This window comes from Dama dama, chromosome 27 (genome assembly GCF_033118175.1).
Source record: "Dama dama isolate Ldn47 chromosome 27, ASM3311817v1, whole genome shotgun sequence".
Lineage (NCBI taxonomy): Eukaryota > Metazoa > Chordata > Mammalia > Artiodactyla > Cervidae > Dama > Dama dama.
In genome coordinates this window covers 56,132,077-56,149,757 of record NC_083707.1, presented here as the reverse complement: position 1 = coordinate 56,149,757, position 17,681 = coordinate 56,132,077, and the positions used below count along the sequence as shown (strand labels likewise).

Genomic DNA, 17,681 nt, shown 5'->3' with positions numbered 1-17,681 from the left:
TGCTTTTACAAAGATGATGAAATGCTTGTAATAACTGTTGTGTTTGGAAACAAACTATCTGTTTCACATATTTCCAACTATAGATATTACCAAGAATTAAGATTTTTTCCTTGGTGTAAAAATCTTAAATATTACCATTCAAAGTATAACATGGATTTCAGAAACACTCAATGAGTGATGGGGCAGACAGATGACAGAAAAATACATCTGTACATGATCCATTAAATTAATTCTTTAAAAAATTTTAAACTTTCAGGGTAAATGACGGTCTAATTGCAAGCACTGTTCTGTATATCTCTTTCTCTTCCTAGAGGTTCTTCTCTAACTAGCACTTCACTTTTAAAACGGGAAGCTTGTTGGCTAATTCTTCAACAGGGCGTCAGAAAACCATTGTCTTCTTCAACCATTCATCTTATTATCATCCCTGATGCCGTGTTTCTGGTTGCTGCTCCTGAATGTCAGAGGGAACACCTGCCATAAAACCAGCTGCTGAAAAGAACAGGAAGAAAATGCCTAAAATGTTGGCCTGACTAAGCACTGTAGTCAATTCTCACTGCAATTTTTGCAATCATCACATAAGTACCCTTGATGTATAAGCGTTATAGACTTCTGCTCAGTGAAAACTGTGCCCGAAGCTTCAAAACTCTGCCATAAAGAAACATCAGTCTTACTGTCCACCAAACCGCTAAGGGCCATTGCTCCTCCTAACTAGAAGTAAAATCTTTGTTATTTTTAGAGAGAAAAAGACATTGTTCTCCAAACTTCTATTCACATAAGTGTGTTTGCTGACACTGCTGTCAAGCCTGAATGTTAGCTTCCTTGCAATATGTAGTGACCTTAGAGTGCTCGCCAGAATTCAACGCATTAGAGAAAATTAGGGCATCCCTAGTGGCTCAGGCAGTAAAGAGTCTGCCTGCAAAGCAGGAGACCTGGGTTCAGTCCCTGGGTTGGGAAGATCCCCCGGAAAAGGGAATGGCAACCCACTCCAGTATTCTTGCCTGGAGAATCCCACGGACAGAGGAGCCTACAGTCCTTGAGGGCTGCAAGGAGTCGGACACGACTGAGTGTCTAACACTTTCACTTTCATCAGAATGCTTTGAATCCCATGCTGAAAACATTTTCAGATCTTGCCAGGCCCCCCTTTTCCTAAAACAACTGTTTATGGAAAATGCCAGCATTCAGTTCTTGCTTTACATTTTGCTAACACCATGCAAACTTTATTTATAAAATCTACATCACTGAGTTAGCATTCAATAAGACATAGAGGGAATTCCCTAGTGGTGTAGCAGTTAGGACTCTGTGCTGCCACTGCAGGGGCCACAGGTTCGATCCCTGGTCAGGGAACTAAGATCCCACAAGCTACACAGCCTTCCAAAAAGGGGGGAAAAAAAAGGGCACAGAGAAGCGGCGTCTCTACTCACCTATCGGAATGACTGTTTTTCACCTGAGATCTGTGCAGCTCCCTGTGTAAGACTTTTGCTGTAACACGAACCACACATACAAAGGGGAGCACATCTCTCAGGTTTTGATAAACCTGCTTCCGCTGCATTTCTTCTGCCTCTTGGCTTTGCAGATGCTGTGTCATCTGCCTGGAATCACGGCCCTTTCCTCCCCTTCCTGCCGATAGCTAATGGCTCAGCTCCGATGTCTTCTCCTCTAGAGAGCCCTTCCAGGCCATTCTCTCCAGTACCTAGACAAATCTGGGCCCGTGCCCCTCCTGTGTTCCCCGCCAAGCTCCAGCCCGCCCTGCTGGAAGGACAATCACAGTATTCCAGCTCTGGGTTTGTATCTGTCTTACACTGCTTGCGTGCTAAGTCGCTTCAGTTGTATCCGACTCTGTGACCCCATGGACTGTAGCCCACCAGGTTTCTCTGTCCCTGGGATTCTCAGGGCAAGAATACTGGAGTGGGTTGCCTTTCCTTCTCCAAGGGATCTTCCCGACCCCAGGGATCAAACCTTCATCTCTTATGTCTCCTGCACTGGCAGGCTGGCTCTTTACCACTAGTGCCACCGGGGAAGCCCTCTGTCTTCTAGTCCAGAGTATAAATTCCTTGGAGGGATTTTATAAGAAACAGTTTATATTTATTTATCTCTATCCATTGCACATAATTCAGTGTCTGATGCAGAGAAGAGTTCTCATAAAATTATTTTTATTTTTTATAAATAAAATGAGGCCAGCTGTGGAACTTCATTTCTTCATGAGAATAACTGCAGTTCGGGAGTCCTTCTGTGGACGCCCCTGATGGTACGTAAGAATCTGCCTGCCAATGACGGGGACACAGTAGATCCCTGGTCTGGGAAGGTTCCACTTGCCATGGAGCCACTAAAGCCCGTGGGCCACAGCTGCTGAGCCTGGGCTCTGGAGCCCGCGCGGTGCAGTAAGAGCAGCCACGGCGGTGAGAAGCCCACGCACCACCACTAGAGCGTAGCCGCTGCTCGCCGCAACCAGAGAAAGCCCCCGCGCAGCAGTGAAGGCGCGGCGCAGCCATAAACAAATACATCAGATTTTAAAGAAGAGCCATTCTTTTATTCATAGGGCTATTAGGGAGAGTGTGGAAAAGCTAATGCCCGTGAACTATGAGAAAGTAGTTTCAAAGCATTTTGGTGATCACACACACAAATCTTTGGACCTAGCACTATGCATTCAGGAATTTACCCTAAGAAAATCAGACAGACATAAAAAGTTATGTAAATAAAACTATGTAATACAGCACTGCTGAAAATGGTGAAAATTGAGGGGGGATGCTTAAATGTTCATTGATAAGAGGATCAGCTAATGAATCCTCCACCTGTGTATTGGAATAGGATGTAGTCATTCAAACAGTCTAAAATAGCCCTTCAAACTTGACACGTCCAGAACCTAAAGTCCTGACCTGCATCTCATACATCGCCTGTTTTTTTCTCAGCTATTAATGGCACTATAATCCATCTGGTTGCTCAAGGCTCAAATCTATGAGTCACCCTTGAACCCTTCCTTTCTCCCACCATTGCCTCGCCCCGAATCCCCCCAGCCCTGCACCCGACATCTGAACAATCATTAAGACCTGTTGGCTCTACTTCCAGAACATACCCTGTATGTGCCTGCACTTCTCCATTGCTATTGCAACAACCCTAGTCTCCGCTCAGCAGCCATGAATCTTTTCAAATAAGAACGGATCAAACCAGCTGCTGTTTTTAGGATCTATAGCCTACAGAGAGAACAGCACCAGTGTGTAAAGATGCTCACTGCAGCTGTGTTTGTATGAACGCAGAGCTGGACTTAATGTGAAGAGTTCACCAACAGAACAGTCGTTTTACAATGTATTTTATATTTTGTAAAGAACATGTTAGAACAATGTTGTTTGACCAGGAAGTTTAGCTATGATGTAGTACTAAGATTTTTTTTTTGTAGGCTGCAGAATACTGTGTCTATTGTGATTCCAAAGTTGTGAAATAAAGAACAAATGCCTTCCAAAAGCAAAGCAAGCAAAAAATAATTGTTAAAAACATCATATATTTCTGACCATGAAGTTATGAAACTAGGAATCAATTACAAGAAGAAAAATGCAAAAAAATCATATAACACCATATACATTTTCTGGCATGAAATTCCCTAATGGCAGCCCATCATACTGAAATAAAATCTGAGATCCCCACCCTGGCCTTCATGATCGGTCCTGCCTTCCTAGCAAACTCCACCTCAAATCTCTCTTCCACTTGCTAACAAAATGGATGCACTTTACAGTTGTCTTTTTTTCTTCTCCCCCAAATTTCCAGTGTTGTTCCCACCTTAGTCTTTGTCCTAACTGCTCGTGTCCTTACAATGCTCTTCTTAGAGGTGGTCACACAGTCTTGGGTTAAATGAAGCCCCATCCATGTGCTCACCCCTGAGCGCCTACAGCAGGTAGCCAGTCATTTCCTCTGTATTATCACACCGCTCCCTGATATTTTCTTGTTCAGTTTCCTGTTTGTCTCCTCTCACTGAATAGAAGCTCCTTGAGGGTAGGAGTCACACTTGCTTTATTTGCCACAAGTAGTAGGCACTACTTGCTATTATTGAATGAGATACATGGACTCATAGTGAGTGGTAAAAACAGGCTGCAGGAAACTCTTAAATTATTGGGGAGGAGGGAGAGAATAATATTATTTGTATATCTCAGAAACAAGACTCAAAGTGTTTACAATAAAGAGCTAAACAGGAATCAATGCCAAGGGACAGTTACAGTGGACTTTAACTTTCCACTTTAAATATTTTGTTATTGCTTGAGGTTATTTTATAATGAGTGTGAATTACATTTATAATCTGAAGAGACAATCAATAAATTTCATTCACTTTCCAGAGAAAAAGGGAGGTTGATTTGCTCATTCACCAGCTACATACGTATCTTCCTTTTCCCTAGTTTTCATGTAAAGGCTAATCACTCAAGCATTATATTTGGACTTTTCGGGGGGGAGGGTGGGGGGGGGGTGCACGGAAATTACTCAATTTTGATTGGCCAGGCATCAGTAGGTCATTATTGTCAATGAAAACAAAATAATTCCTGTAAGAAAATAATTGTTACAGGAAGCTTCAAAGCTTAAAGAGAGAGAGAAGAAAGAGACAGCAATGAAAGAAGGAAGGAACTAACAATTGGGAATTGGCGGCAGCTCACCAGATCCAGAGATGAAGCAGAATTAAAAAATTTTCAGCCAACTCCAAACCTAATAAAAATCAGGGAACAACAATCCTTAAGATCCTAACTACAATTTTCTTTTGCGTTAAAAAAGCAGCCATCTAAGCAGCATTAAAAGGCTTGTAATTTATGATAAAGAGGTAAGCTTAGAAAAAAACTGGACTGAATGTCAACAGAGATAAGTAATGAAAGGATAAAGAATAAATGACATGCAAATAAGAGAGAATGAGAACATTCACAGCTATGCCTGTTGAAAGCAAGAGAAACTACAAAGAAAATTATGCTAACAAATTAGAAACTGAATAAGAATCATAAGATGACCGACTCACTGACCCCATCTTTTATATCTTAAAAACGATGCTGAAGAAAACAGATGTGGAAAATTACACAGTAATAAAATCCTTGAAAAAAATTCAGCAGGGGCTAATTAATATAAGACTTTAAATATATGCAAACAGATATGCCAAAAACTGAGATATGCTGGCAATTGGGAATACCATATTTAAATATCAGCTTTACTCAGAAAAATTTTAATACAGCAGTAGCATGAAAAGTAATATTTCTAATGATAGCAAAAATTTACTTAAAAAATATATTAGCAGGACAACAGATTAATGCTATGCAAAAATCAGACATATATATATATATATATATGTCTACAAACATGCTGAAGTCTCAAGGTTTATCTTTAAAATTCTCCACAGTTAATGTAATTTCATTGCAGTGTAATGCATTTCCAAGCTTATTTTACTATAATATAATCAACACTTACTGAATACTACTTGCTGAGAATTTTACACAAATTACCTTCCTTCTCGCAAGTATAGGCACTATTTCTATCACCACTGCATAGTGAGGAAGCTTCAGTTCAGCAGAGTTAAGACACATTCCCAAGCTTATGAAATGAAGATCAGATTTAAGTCACACAAGTTTCTCTTTGCTCTTCTCCAGTATATTACACTGTACCTTTTAAAATTTTATTTTATTTAGTTTAAATTTTGGCTGCATTGCATCCTCACTGCTGTGTGTGGCTTCCTCTAGCTGCAGGGAGCGGGGTTCCTCTCCAGCCGTGGTACGTGGTCTCACTGCTGTGGCTTCTCTTGGTGCAGACCACGCGGGCGTCAGCAGCTGTGGTGACAGGCTTTGTTGCCCCACAGCATGTGGGATCTTCCCGGAGCAGGGATTGAACCCCTGTCTCCTGTGTGGGCAGGTGGTCTTAGCCACTGGACCAGCAGAGAAGCCCCTATGCTGCTTTAGATCACTTTTCAGTTGAATGAGTTAACTCTTCCTCCTCTAATTACCTAAGACAGAGGTCAGCAAATTTTTTCTGGAAAGGACCAATGTTTCAGGCTGTGAGGACCATCCCCAGTCTTCGCTGGCTGCAGAAACCCAGTTCTACCACTGCAGTGTGACAGCGGCTGCACGCGGTCCTTAAACGACATGGCCGTGTCCCAGTAAACTTTACTTACTCAAACAGGTGGCAGGCAGATTTGGGCAATAGCTTGCAAACTCAATATGAGTAAAATTCATATTCCAGACTGGATGCATATTTAGATGCAGCTTTGTATAATTGCCTGTACTAGATTGAGAAGAAGAGGTCGTAAGAAAACTGATTTTAAAAAAGATAGATGCTAATGCCAAAAGGTGAGGGAAACAGACTGGACTTTCCGTGTCTATCCCTTGCTAGCCCATCTCAGGACGACAGGGACCCTGAATGCTCTGTGCCCCTTCCCCCTTTCCTGTGCTCCCACTGGGCCCAGGGACACTGCCTCGCCTCTGGCGTCCCGGACAGGCCACGGCGCGTCTCCTGCAGTGGGGCTCTCATTCAGGCAGCTGCCCCTTGTATTTCCACCTAACGGGAACCTACCCCGGAGCCCAGCGAATTTACTGATTATCCCTTCTACGTCTTTTATGTCTTATCTTTTTTTATGTCATATCTTACGTCTTTGCTCAATGTTAGTAAAACTGTCCCCCTCTCTCTGTTCACTGATTTCAACAGCTAATTCAAAAAATATTTTATTGCATTCCTAGTTCAAAACTGTAAGTCCTCTGATTCACCTCTAAAATATCATTTCTAAACACGCCAACCATACTCATGTATTCTGTTTCAACTGTTGACTCACTTATTTCAAACACTACAACACTAATACCATAAAGGAATTAAGAGAATCCCTTAAGAGCTCATTGTCACTGGATAAAACTGGTAACTGGCAAAAGCAGTTAAGATTGATTTTAGAGATTTAGCTTTGTTTTCATGCTCTGAAAGACAAGAGGAAAGGGTAACCTTCCCTTTCACACTGCACTGGAAGGTAAAGGTTATTCCATCGTACACCACTAATGACAACTGGGATATCAAAATCAAGAAGCTGAAATAGAAAAATATCATAGGGACACTGAAATGTCGAAATGCAGTAAAATAAGGCACGAAAATAAAATGAAATACGTGTGACGTTACAGATTTCTGTTAAGAAAGAATGTCATTGATTGATGAGTGTTTCTCAAGTAATTTTACTAAAAAGAATAAGATATTCAAAGCATGCTTTTTGCATGTTCATTAAGATCGTCGCTGAGACCACGCAGGAGCGAAAACTGTCAGGAAGTGTGTGCTCAGCACAGCCTGCGGCTTTCTCATCAGTGCTTCACCGTGGTTCCTCCTTCACTCCTCTCGCCAATGCCTCCTCTTCCCTCTGCTGGTGGCAATGGCGTCCTCTCTGTGGTTTCCTCACTTTAATTTTAAAGAAGCCTGAAAAGATCACCTTGTTCAACTTTATTTTGTCTTCATCTTGTTGATGCTTGTGGCTTATTTCTCTCAAGCTGGCTAATAATAATATACAGCTGACCCCTGAACAACATGGGCTTGAACTGCGTGTTCAAGTCCTTATGACATACTTGGATTCCTAGTCCTTATGACAGCTCTACACCATCCAGCATTGTCTGAATCCCCAGATCAGAACCAGGGATACAGAAGGTCAACTGTAAGTTACATGTGGGGCTTCCCTCCTGGCTCAGATGGTAAAGAATCTGCCTACAGTATAGGAGACCCAGGTTTGATTTCTGGGTTGAGAAGATTCCATGGAGAAGGGAATGCTACCCACTCCAGTATTCTTGCCTGGAGAATTCCATGGACAGAGGAGCCTGGACAGATAATCCATGCAACCGCAAAGAGTCAGACACGACTGACTCTACAACTACCAACGCACCACTGCATTGCTAACCCTGGCGATATTTAACAACTGATTCTGAAAATGATGCTTGGAGACTCTGTCTCTCAAGAGGAAAACATTATAGACAACGTGTAACTTGATTTTTAAAGCAAGTATTCAGAGTGATTTCATTGCTTAAAGTTAGAGCTCAGAGTAAAGCAATACAGTCACCAATGAGGAGTTAATGTCTTAAAAAAAAAAAATCACACGAAAATCAATAGTTACATCAGTGTGGCAAATGGTGCACACTCACAGGAAACGCACGATGGACACTCACACATCAAGGCTCTGAGAAGGCCTGTATAAAGAAACGTGTTAAATTTGAACGATACCCACAAAACTTGCCTGACCCCTGAAACTTTTACCACCAGTCTGTTACCATCTCTTACAACTATTTCATGGAAAGCTGCCAGAGAAGCTTTTGGAGAACTAATTAATAGTTTATTAAACTCAAGAGGCAATTTAAAATTTAGCTACAAGATGTATTTCTTCATATTCCTTTTGAAAATTTCTAATACAGTTGAATATATCAGTCTATTATGGTTGAATACAATTACTAATATGATTGAATACATCAGCATTGATAATTGCTACAGTGAAAGACAAGGGATGATGACTTGGAATTATTTATCAATGAACACTATAAATCTGCCTCAATCAGGACGGAGTCCACTAACTTTGTTTTTGCCATTAACCAACAGGGTGACTCTGGGATAAAGAGACTAATCACTTGGACGTCAAGTGGGGCTAGACTTGCTCCATCTACGCAAGTGGCACATTTGGAGAACCGAGTGTTCAAGATCAAGACTCAGACGAACTTCTCATCAATAATAAAGCTATATAAAAGCATAGGAAGTTATCAAAGCAAAAAAAGGAATATATTATCTCAAATAGAGCCTTGGCTTCCTTCTTCCAGAACCACACCAAACGCCACTGTGATTTCTGCCTTCCTTGAACTGAGTAGGATACTGTCCTCAAATTGCTAAAGATCTCATTTTACTTAGAAAACGAATTTTCGTTTAGCCATTAATCATGATAATGTATCATCGCATATTCCCCCCCACAAAACACATGATTAGAATAAGAAAATGAGAAAACTTTGTTTAAAGGAAGAAAGATTTATTGCAAAGGGCTTTGTGAGTAGCACCGCCTTACTCAGGGCTCTGTGACGAGCAGGTCTGCGGCGGCCCTTCACCCCCGCTGAATAAAGACAGTAGGGCTCTATATTCTCTGAGTCCTTCATTAAACTATTGATCCCTTCAACATTATCCATAATGTTCCCGCAGCTCAGCACGTCAACTGGTGAAGTGCTGGTCTCTCACTCCTTTCAATAACCTGCGGACTTTATGGAGAGGAAGTCACAATGATTTATTTACCTGACATTTTCCAGTCCGAATGTCGTACAGGGCCACTGATCCGTGGCGTGCTCCAACGGCTATTCGGTGACTCCGCTCATAATAGCTGACCATGTAGAACCTGCATTGAACATTTAAACAACAGCGAAAAGGAAAAAAACAGGTGAGATGACCCGCACGTCGAAGTGGAGAGCAACACACTCTGATGATTGAAGCCAGTTCCAACAAATACTGTTAAATAAGTATATCCATAATTAATAGATGGAGCTTTTTCAAAAATGTTTCATTGTGGTAATTCTTAAAATCAAATGAAAGAAAAATGATGCAGAATACCACTTACGCCTGTTAATGATTATTTTCAATAGAAAGCAACTTTATAATCACAAACATCCTTGAATTTTTAAATAAGAAGTAAGGGTCAAAAACAGAAAAGATTAAACATGAAAACACAGTTTTGCTACAGTGACTATTGTGCAAATATTTCTATTCGAACAGAAATAGAAAAGATGAAAAGGCATACATATTCAATCTAATTATATTTTCATGGTTTATTATGGTATTAAGGAATGAAAATTATTTTTTAGCAGAACAATCATAAAAATACAGCATATTAAACACATTATGCTTAAATGTTCATATCAGTAATTTTAAATGAAATTAGAAAGTTATTCACCAAAAAAAGTTATCTGGCAAATTTTCTAGTGTTTCCATGTTTATCAGTTTATCCAAATGATAACTGTGCCTATTGGTAACATAAATAAGCATATTGGGTGACTTGGCATTACATGAAAATAGGATTTAGGGAGGATGCTCTGAAGGTTGTAAAAGGTTGATTTACTTTTATTTGTTTATTTTTCTGGATTAATTTTCATGACTTGATTAAGTATTTGAATTCCTGATCTTTGCTTTGTCATGATTTAATAGCCATATGGCTAGAGCCCGGGAAGGCAAGAATAAAAATTATTAAAAGTGTAAATAAGGTATGCTTTGATGCCCCAAAGAGTTTCAAATATGCCTTCCCATTATCCAGTCCTACTGTCTCAGTGAGAGTTACCCAGATAAATTAGTGGCCTACTCTCAATATTTCTGAGGACATTACATCAATTTTGCTATATATTTCTTTCCTTTTTTCTCTTTGCTTCTCTGCTACCAAACTAAATTTTCTGTTATTTTTTTAAAACACAGGAGGGGAGAGGAAAAACAGATGACAGAAAAGAAGTAGCATGTCTCTAATTCTTTCCTGAGATTGATACAGAGTTAAAAAACAAACAAACGAACTAGTGGGGCACTGGGCTCCGTTTCTGAAATTCTGGTAAGAGGCTAAGAGAGAGAGGAGAGGGGAGATATCTGTGAGCATTTAGAAACCAGGGACAGTCTGACGAAGCCATTTTTGGCATTGTCAGACTTTATGACATTCATACACATTTTATAAATCTGGAAAACAGGCCATTAAGCGTTTAAACTTTTTGTTTGATACTTATTCAGCAGTACTTCTGTCCGATCTCTAAGCTCCAGCCAGCAAGGCAACTTTTTTCCTTTTTAGTGGAAAATAAAGGCTTCATTTCCAGTCATATGAAAGACACTACTTAAGGATGTCCTGTGGGGTTGGGCTGGTATGGGAGGTTCTCTTGTGCATTCAGGTGTGAGGGAAGGAAGAGGACTAGAGGCTCTTGATGTGTGTGGCTTCCCCCTACTGAGTGGTGAATAAAAACTTTCTTTAAAAATCTTTCTTGTCTAAAGCATTCTACTGCTGTCCCTACATAGAGAAGGCAAGAACCAACAATTAGCATTCAAAATTTAATGTTTCCACAATAAAAAAGAAAAGATATTTAGAAGAGCTTTAAAATGTTTATTTTATTATTCAATAATTACTGTGGTCTAAGAAGGAGCATCACTATGTATCTATATATATGCCTATATCCACATCACATCTAAACATACCTAAGCCCACACAATTTAAATCCTATTAGAGTAACACGGAATATAATATTTAACAAATGTTTTAACAAATATCTATTCTGTGCAGGTCAACAGCCACAGGAAAATAACATTTCCAGAGGTATTTTGTTATCTGTTATTGAACTTTGCACAGATATAAGAGTTGTATTGTCCCAATACTTCTGTGAAACGTAAATATAACTGCCCTTCAAAATAATCCTCTTGAAAACAAGCCTTTGGTAAAATACATTTATGTTGACAAAATTTTACTTAGTTAAACCTGAATCTAAAAAGTTTTTTTTTTTATTACATTGACCATTTTCTATGCTCTGGGTATCAACCTCATCTTTCTATATCACCTACAGACACCATTATTTATGGGAGAAAAAAAGACCAAATCTATTCTTGGTATCAAATCTTTAGTCTGCCTGAAAGGACCATATATTACAGGTCTGCATTTTTCATTCTTTGCAGTTTACTACCAGACTAAGACTCCTAAAATATCTGAAGGAATTCTGGACAGTGGAGGTCTCACGGCATGTTTTCAATCTTTGGGTTTCTTGTTAAACTTTTTCCTTCTTTAACAGTCCCTCTTTTAACAGAAGAAGTGCACTCACTTCCCAAGTACTCACTCTGCGGACTGGCTGCAGTGACTGTCTCTCTGCTGAGGGCTTCCAGGGCCCACCTTGCCCCCAGACTAGTCTTCTCCTGGAACCAGTTCTCCAATGTAATGTTGCAAAATGTGCTTCTTGCTGGGGCTAGGGTGGTCATCATGCAAAAAGTTTAAAGTCCCTGATTTCCATGCTTTCATCACTGTCCACGTGTATCCAGAGTGGTCCTTTTCAGCCATAAATCAAATCACCTCTCTAGAACGTTCACAACCCTCCTTCAAGACCCTGCGTCATCTGGCCCTAACACCTCTCAGACTTTATCTCTTCTTGTCTTTGCTTGGTCTACTCTGGCCATACTGATCGTATACTTTCATGATTATGTCAGGAGTATATCCATTTTGGAGCTTAACGTTTGCTGCTCCGTCTGCTTGAAAACCTCATCCTCCCCGGTTTGTGCCCTTGCTTCACTGAGGTCTCTGCTCCAGGGCTGTCTGGATAAGGAAGGCCTTTAAGAGCCATCTGTCTTATTTAATACAGCAGCTGTTCCTCCTCCACTCTTCAGTCCAGGACCCTAGTTTTTCTTTACTATACTTGTCATCTCTTTGAGATTATACAATAATTTTTTGCTTACTGTTTCTCACCATCAGAGACTTTATCTTTTGTTGAACATATGCATACATAACCAGGGTCCAAGCAACCTACTGAACAGGGTTCTACATTAACCTAAGTATTGCAGGATACAGCAGTACTTAATGCTGTAAGAGGTCCAAATCACTACGCTTATCCTTCAGTGACTAGTATATAAACTAGGCTAAAAATATCAGTTTTTAAGACTAATGAATATTTTCTAATGTCTAAAATAATAACCAGTATAAAACAACAAAGGAAATAAAACTGTCTAAAAAAGTTAGGCAGAAATCGTGAATCAGAAAGCAACCCCCTGACCTTTCTAAAAAATGTATTTTCCATTGAGACAAACAACTGCAGATTTACAAGAAGTTATATGTAAAGACTCTTGAAGTTTGAGTACATTATCATGAGATTAACAAGTGCATAATGGAAATTATTTCATTATGTTTCAGGGAACTAGAAGAGATTATTTGGCCTGAAACTTAAGGCAAATATAGTCTAAATACTGATATATACAATACAGTATATGTATTTGGTATAAGTGGTCTGAGAATAAAAATTATTCTAAGAATCAGCCAGATATTTATATAGGCACATATAAATTTCATTGAATATAGTATTATCACACAAAACATAATCAAAAGAAATAATCACTTATTGGTCATCACAAGCTACCAGAATAAGTTATTCTATTTCTCCAAAGCGTATTTGTGACATCAACCCCTCACTGACAACAGGGTGCCAACCCCTCACAATGGGGTGGTTTACGATGTGAAATAAATATGTGAATTTGGTCCACTCTGGGGCAGGATCCTGGAGCAAATCATGCTGCCTAAGAGTTTGCCAAGCACCCAATGCCTGAGTCTAAGTAACTTTGGTACCCTTTACTTACAATCTCCCTTGAATTGATGACCTTTTTACTTTTTATTAAAAATGGTCCTCAAATAGGGATTATATGTATACTTATGGCTGATTCATGTTGAGGTTTGACAGAGAACACCAAAATTCTGTAAAGCAATTATCCTTCAATAAAAAACAAATTAAATTAATTTTTTAAAAAATGGTCCTCAAATAAGAGAAGTTTGTGTGATACTTCAAAAAAAAAAAAGGGTGGGGGGAGAGGAAACATGCAACTCTCAGCAGAGATAGGATTTAGGAGGAAGACAGAAGCCTATAATATCACTTTCTTAACCATGACTCTGGTAATGTGGCATCATGATCTCAGGATGTTAATATTGTATACAGTGTCCATGAGCATTAAAATGCAACAAGGAACACTCTTCAGTAATGCAAAGTGAATCTCCAGCTAAAATGAACCCATCTAAAAATCTAAGGATGTAAGAAATAAAATGTATGGGCTATAAATATGATTTACAACTATTTACAGTCACTAACTACTACTGAGGACAAACTGTGTATCAGGCACTGTGCTGAGAATTAGTATCTGTATTTCCAGGAGTAGCTGAGGTATTAGGAGTGATTCTTATCTAGCTGCTTTTACAAATTCTTGATGTTGATTGAAAATGATCCCAAAACTTTAAACTGTTAGTCTAAAAAGTATTAAGGCTGTACGTAACTGTAAAGAACCACCACTATCTTTCCACTCACACCTCCTCCTTCACCAGGGGTTAATCGCTGTTAACAATTTGGTGGCCATTCTCAGCTTTGCCTAATTTTTATTACAAAAGTGGTGTCATATTACACCTATCATTCTGCAACTTTCTTTTCTTCCTTCAGTAGTTCATGGAGCATCCTCCCACATACATGAATCCATGTCATCCTTTCTCACACCTGCATTATATTCCTGTGCATTTATACTCCATTCTTGAAATAGTCCCTTTCTGACATTTAAGTTATACACATATCCTTGTATACATAGGTGAATACTTTTGTAGGAAAGATTCCCCAAAGCGAGATTCTAGATTAAAGCATACACACATTGTACACTGAGCATGCGTGCTCAGTCACTCAGTTGTGTCTGGCTCTTTGCAATCCCATGGACTTGGGCCCGCCAGGCCTCTCTGTCCATGGAATCTTCCAGGCAAGCATACTGGAGTGGGTTGCCATTTCCTACTCCAGGGGATCTCTCTGACCCAGCGATCAGACCCATGTCTCCTGCATTGGCAGGAAGCTTCTTTACCATTGTACCACCTGTGAAGTCAAAGTCATTCAGTCATGTCTGACTCTTTGCGACCCCATGGACTGTAGCCTGCCAGGCTCCTCTGTCCATAGAACTCTCCAGGCAAGAATACTGGAGTGGGTAGCCATTCCCTTTTTCAGGCAATGCCAAATTATCTTCAGTTCCCCACTCGATATGATCAAATTTTCTGCATTTTTGCCAATATGAGGGAAAAAAATGCTATAACATTTTCGTTTTAACTTGCATGAAATAACTTTTTAGATTTGTTCATCTGATTGCACTCTGCAGGGTATGCATGCAGATTTTTTAATTAATGAAAACAAAAGTTATTTAAAATGTAATTAATACACCATCTCTTTATCCATCACGTATACGAGATGATGGAGAAGGCAATGGCACCCCAGTCCAGTACTCTTGCCTGGAAAATCCCATGGACAGAGGAGCCTGGTAGGCCACAGTCCATTGGGTCTCTACGAGTCGGACACGACTGAGCGACTTCACTTTCACTTTTCACTTTCATGCACTGGAGAAGGAAATGGCAACCCACTCCAGTGTCCTTGCCTGGAGAATCCCAGGGACGGGGGAGCCTGGTGGGCTGCCGTCTATGGGGTCACACAGAGTCAGACACGACTGAAGCGACTTAGCAGCAGCAGCACATTAGATGAGGAGAGAGACTACTCAGTATCCATGATGTGCTCCCAATAGCCCAGGGACAAGACCTGACCCCTAAACACAAGCAAAACTATGAACGCAGGAAAGAATGGCCAGCCTTCTGTAGTGGAGCAACATACAGGTCAGTAGGACCACAGAAGGTATCAGTGATAACACCTTGGTGGCCTGGACGAAATGGCAAAGAGCTGTTGCAAGGACCGCCATGTGAGGAGCTCAGGACTTGATTCTCGGAGCATCGGTCAACAGCCCTCAGGGGCGTCAGGGCTGCCACCAAGGGGGGCACTTTGCGCAGGAGGAAGCCACTCCGGACCTCTGCACACCCGCCCCCAGAACTCTGGGTCTCCACGCCGCCAACACGTCTGAACAATTCAGACACAAAAGCAGCTCTGATGAAGGCATCAGCTCAAGGAGAGCTGTGCCAGTTTGGTGGGGAAGGGGGTGTGAACAGTGGAGGATGAGGGAATGTTTGCTAGAAGCACTTCACTCCCCTAGTGACAGGCACCAGTTCAAAGGACAGCATGGAACCTTCATTCTGAGATGGTGACTGACAACTGGAAAGTTCCATCTGAGAGTCATGACTTCTCACTCAGCATCTCACACACTGTAAATCCTCAATGAAGTGAAAGTTGCTCAGTCATGTCCGACTCTTTGCGACCCCTTGGACTATACAGCCCATGGGATTCTCCAGGCCAGAATACTGGAGTGGGTAGCCTATCCCTTCTCCAGCGATTCTTCCCGACCCGGGGATCGAACAGGGGTCTCCTGCGTTGCAGGTGGATTCTTTACCAACTGAGCTACCAGGAAGCCCAAATCTTCAACAGATGTTTCCTAAACAACACCACTAAGTATTTAATAGGTGAAGTACTTCCCTTCTGAAAAAACTGGCTAGAGGCATGCTGCAACTGGGGTTTTAGAAGGACAACTGAAAACAGGGTTTCTGCAAGTAAAAATAACATGCCCGTTGAGGTGTATTATAAATGATGGCTAAGCGACACTTCTCTTATTACATGACTCATCCACTTACTAATTTGTGACCTTGAGCAACTTAGTTAACTTATCTATGACTCAGCTTCCTCATCTGTAAAATGGGAACAATAATAGTACCTGATATGATTATCATGAAGACTGAATTACTTACTACATGTAAAGTACTTAGAAGTGTTCCTGGCATATAAAAAGTACTTTCTGTAGTAAGTACACACTAATAGCTACCATAATTATCATCATCATCACCATTTGCATCTCTGAATATATGCCACAGAAACATTACAGCATACTAACACATATATATGGAATTTAGAAAGACGGTAATGATAACCCTATATGCAAAACAGAAAAAGAGACAAGGAGTACAGAACAGACTTTTTGGACTCTGTGGGAGAAGGCGAGGGTGGGATGTTTTGAGAGAACAGCATCGAAACATGTATATTATCTATAGTGAAACAGATGACCAGCCCAGGCTGGATGCTTGAGACAAGCGCTCGGGCCTGGTGCACTGGGAAGACCCAGAGGAATCGGGTGGAGAGGGAGGTGGGAGGGGGGATCGGGATGGGGAATACATGTAATTCCATGGCTGATTCATGTCAATGTATGACAAAACCCACTACAATATTGTAAAGTAATTAGCCTCCAACTAATAAAAATAAATGAAAAAAAAAAAGAAAGGATAAAAAAGGTGCAGTTATTTTGCTATTTTCCTAGGGCAAAGAAGTGCTAATAACATGTTAATAAATAAGGGAAATGAGTTTCCCAAATATTATAAACTTGTTTGTTTCTTAAACACTTATGATTTTCAGATATAATCTGATAACAGCAAATTATCTCAGTTTCAGCTTCAAGTTAGGACAACTTTGGTTTGAAACTCTTCTCTATTATCATTTCAAACAGTCAGAAAATTTAATGTTCTTTCTATTAGACAGTGAAATGGAATACTTCTGGAAGCTTTAGAGATTTGTTTTTTCATCAAGAACTTTAACACTAAAAGACAGTTGCCTGCTGGGGCATTTTCAGGAGTAGGGACACAGACTGAAATGGTTTTACAAGGATTTCTACTCACGTGAGTATAGGACAGACATCTATATTATAAAGGGTATCCTATAAAATTGTAACAGATTTAAGAATTTTACTGGAAGTTAGGATAGAAGCTTTGCTACATCCTGTTATTGTTAATACCATCGAAATAAACACAAACCACAGATTTGGAGTTTTTTTTAAAAATGAGCTCATGGACTGTTCTCAAGTAGACAGTGTTCACTTTCTTAACCAGATTTTAAGTGTCCATTTAGGGTGCACAGAGCTGATTCAGCTTTTCACCTGAAGAGCAGAATCAATCAGTCTGTCTACATAGTAACAAAGTTTAAGAAAAGGTAAACTATGTCTGAAAATACAGACTTTTAACTCTTCTGTCTGGATTTTTTTTTTCCCATTCAGTTCAAAAGTTTAAACACTTTACTCTGAATTTTTTTGTATCTTATCTATGT

General features: G+C 40.1%; 1 protein-coding gene across 1 annotated transcript in view; it reads right to left on the bottom strand.

The window, feature by feature from the left end:
- The window catches only part of WDR7 (WD repeat domain 7), a 336,383-nt gene that overhangs the window by 53,336 nt on the left and 265,366 nt on the right, over positions 1 to 17,681 (bottom strand). The window contains exon 25 of the mRNA XM_061131100.1: positions 9,232 to 9,331. Coding sequence (XP_060987083.1) covers positions 9,232 to 9,331 — 100 coding nt within the window. The remainder of the gene's footprint in view (positions 1 to 9,231; positions 9,332 to 17,681) is intronic.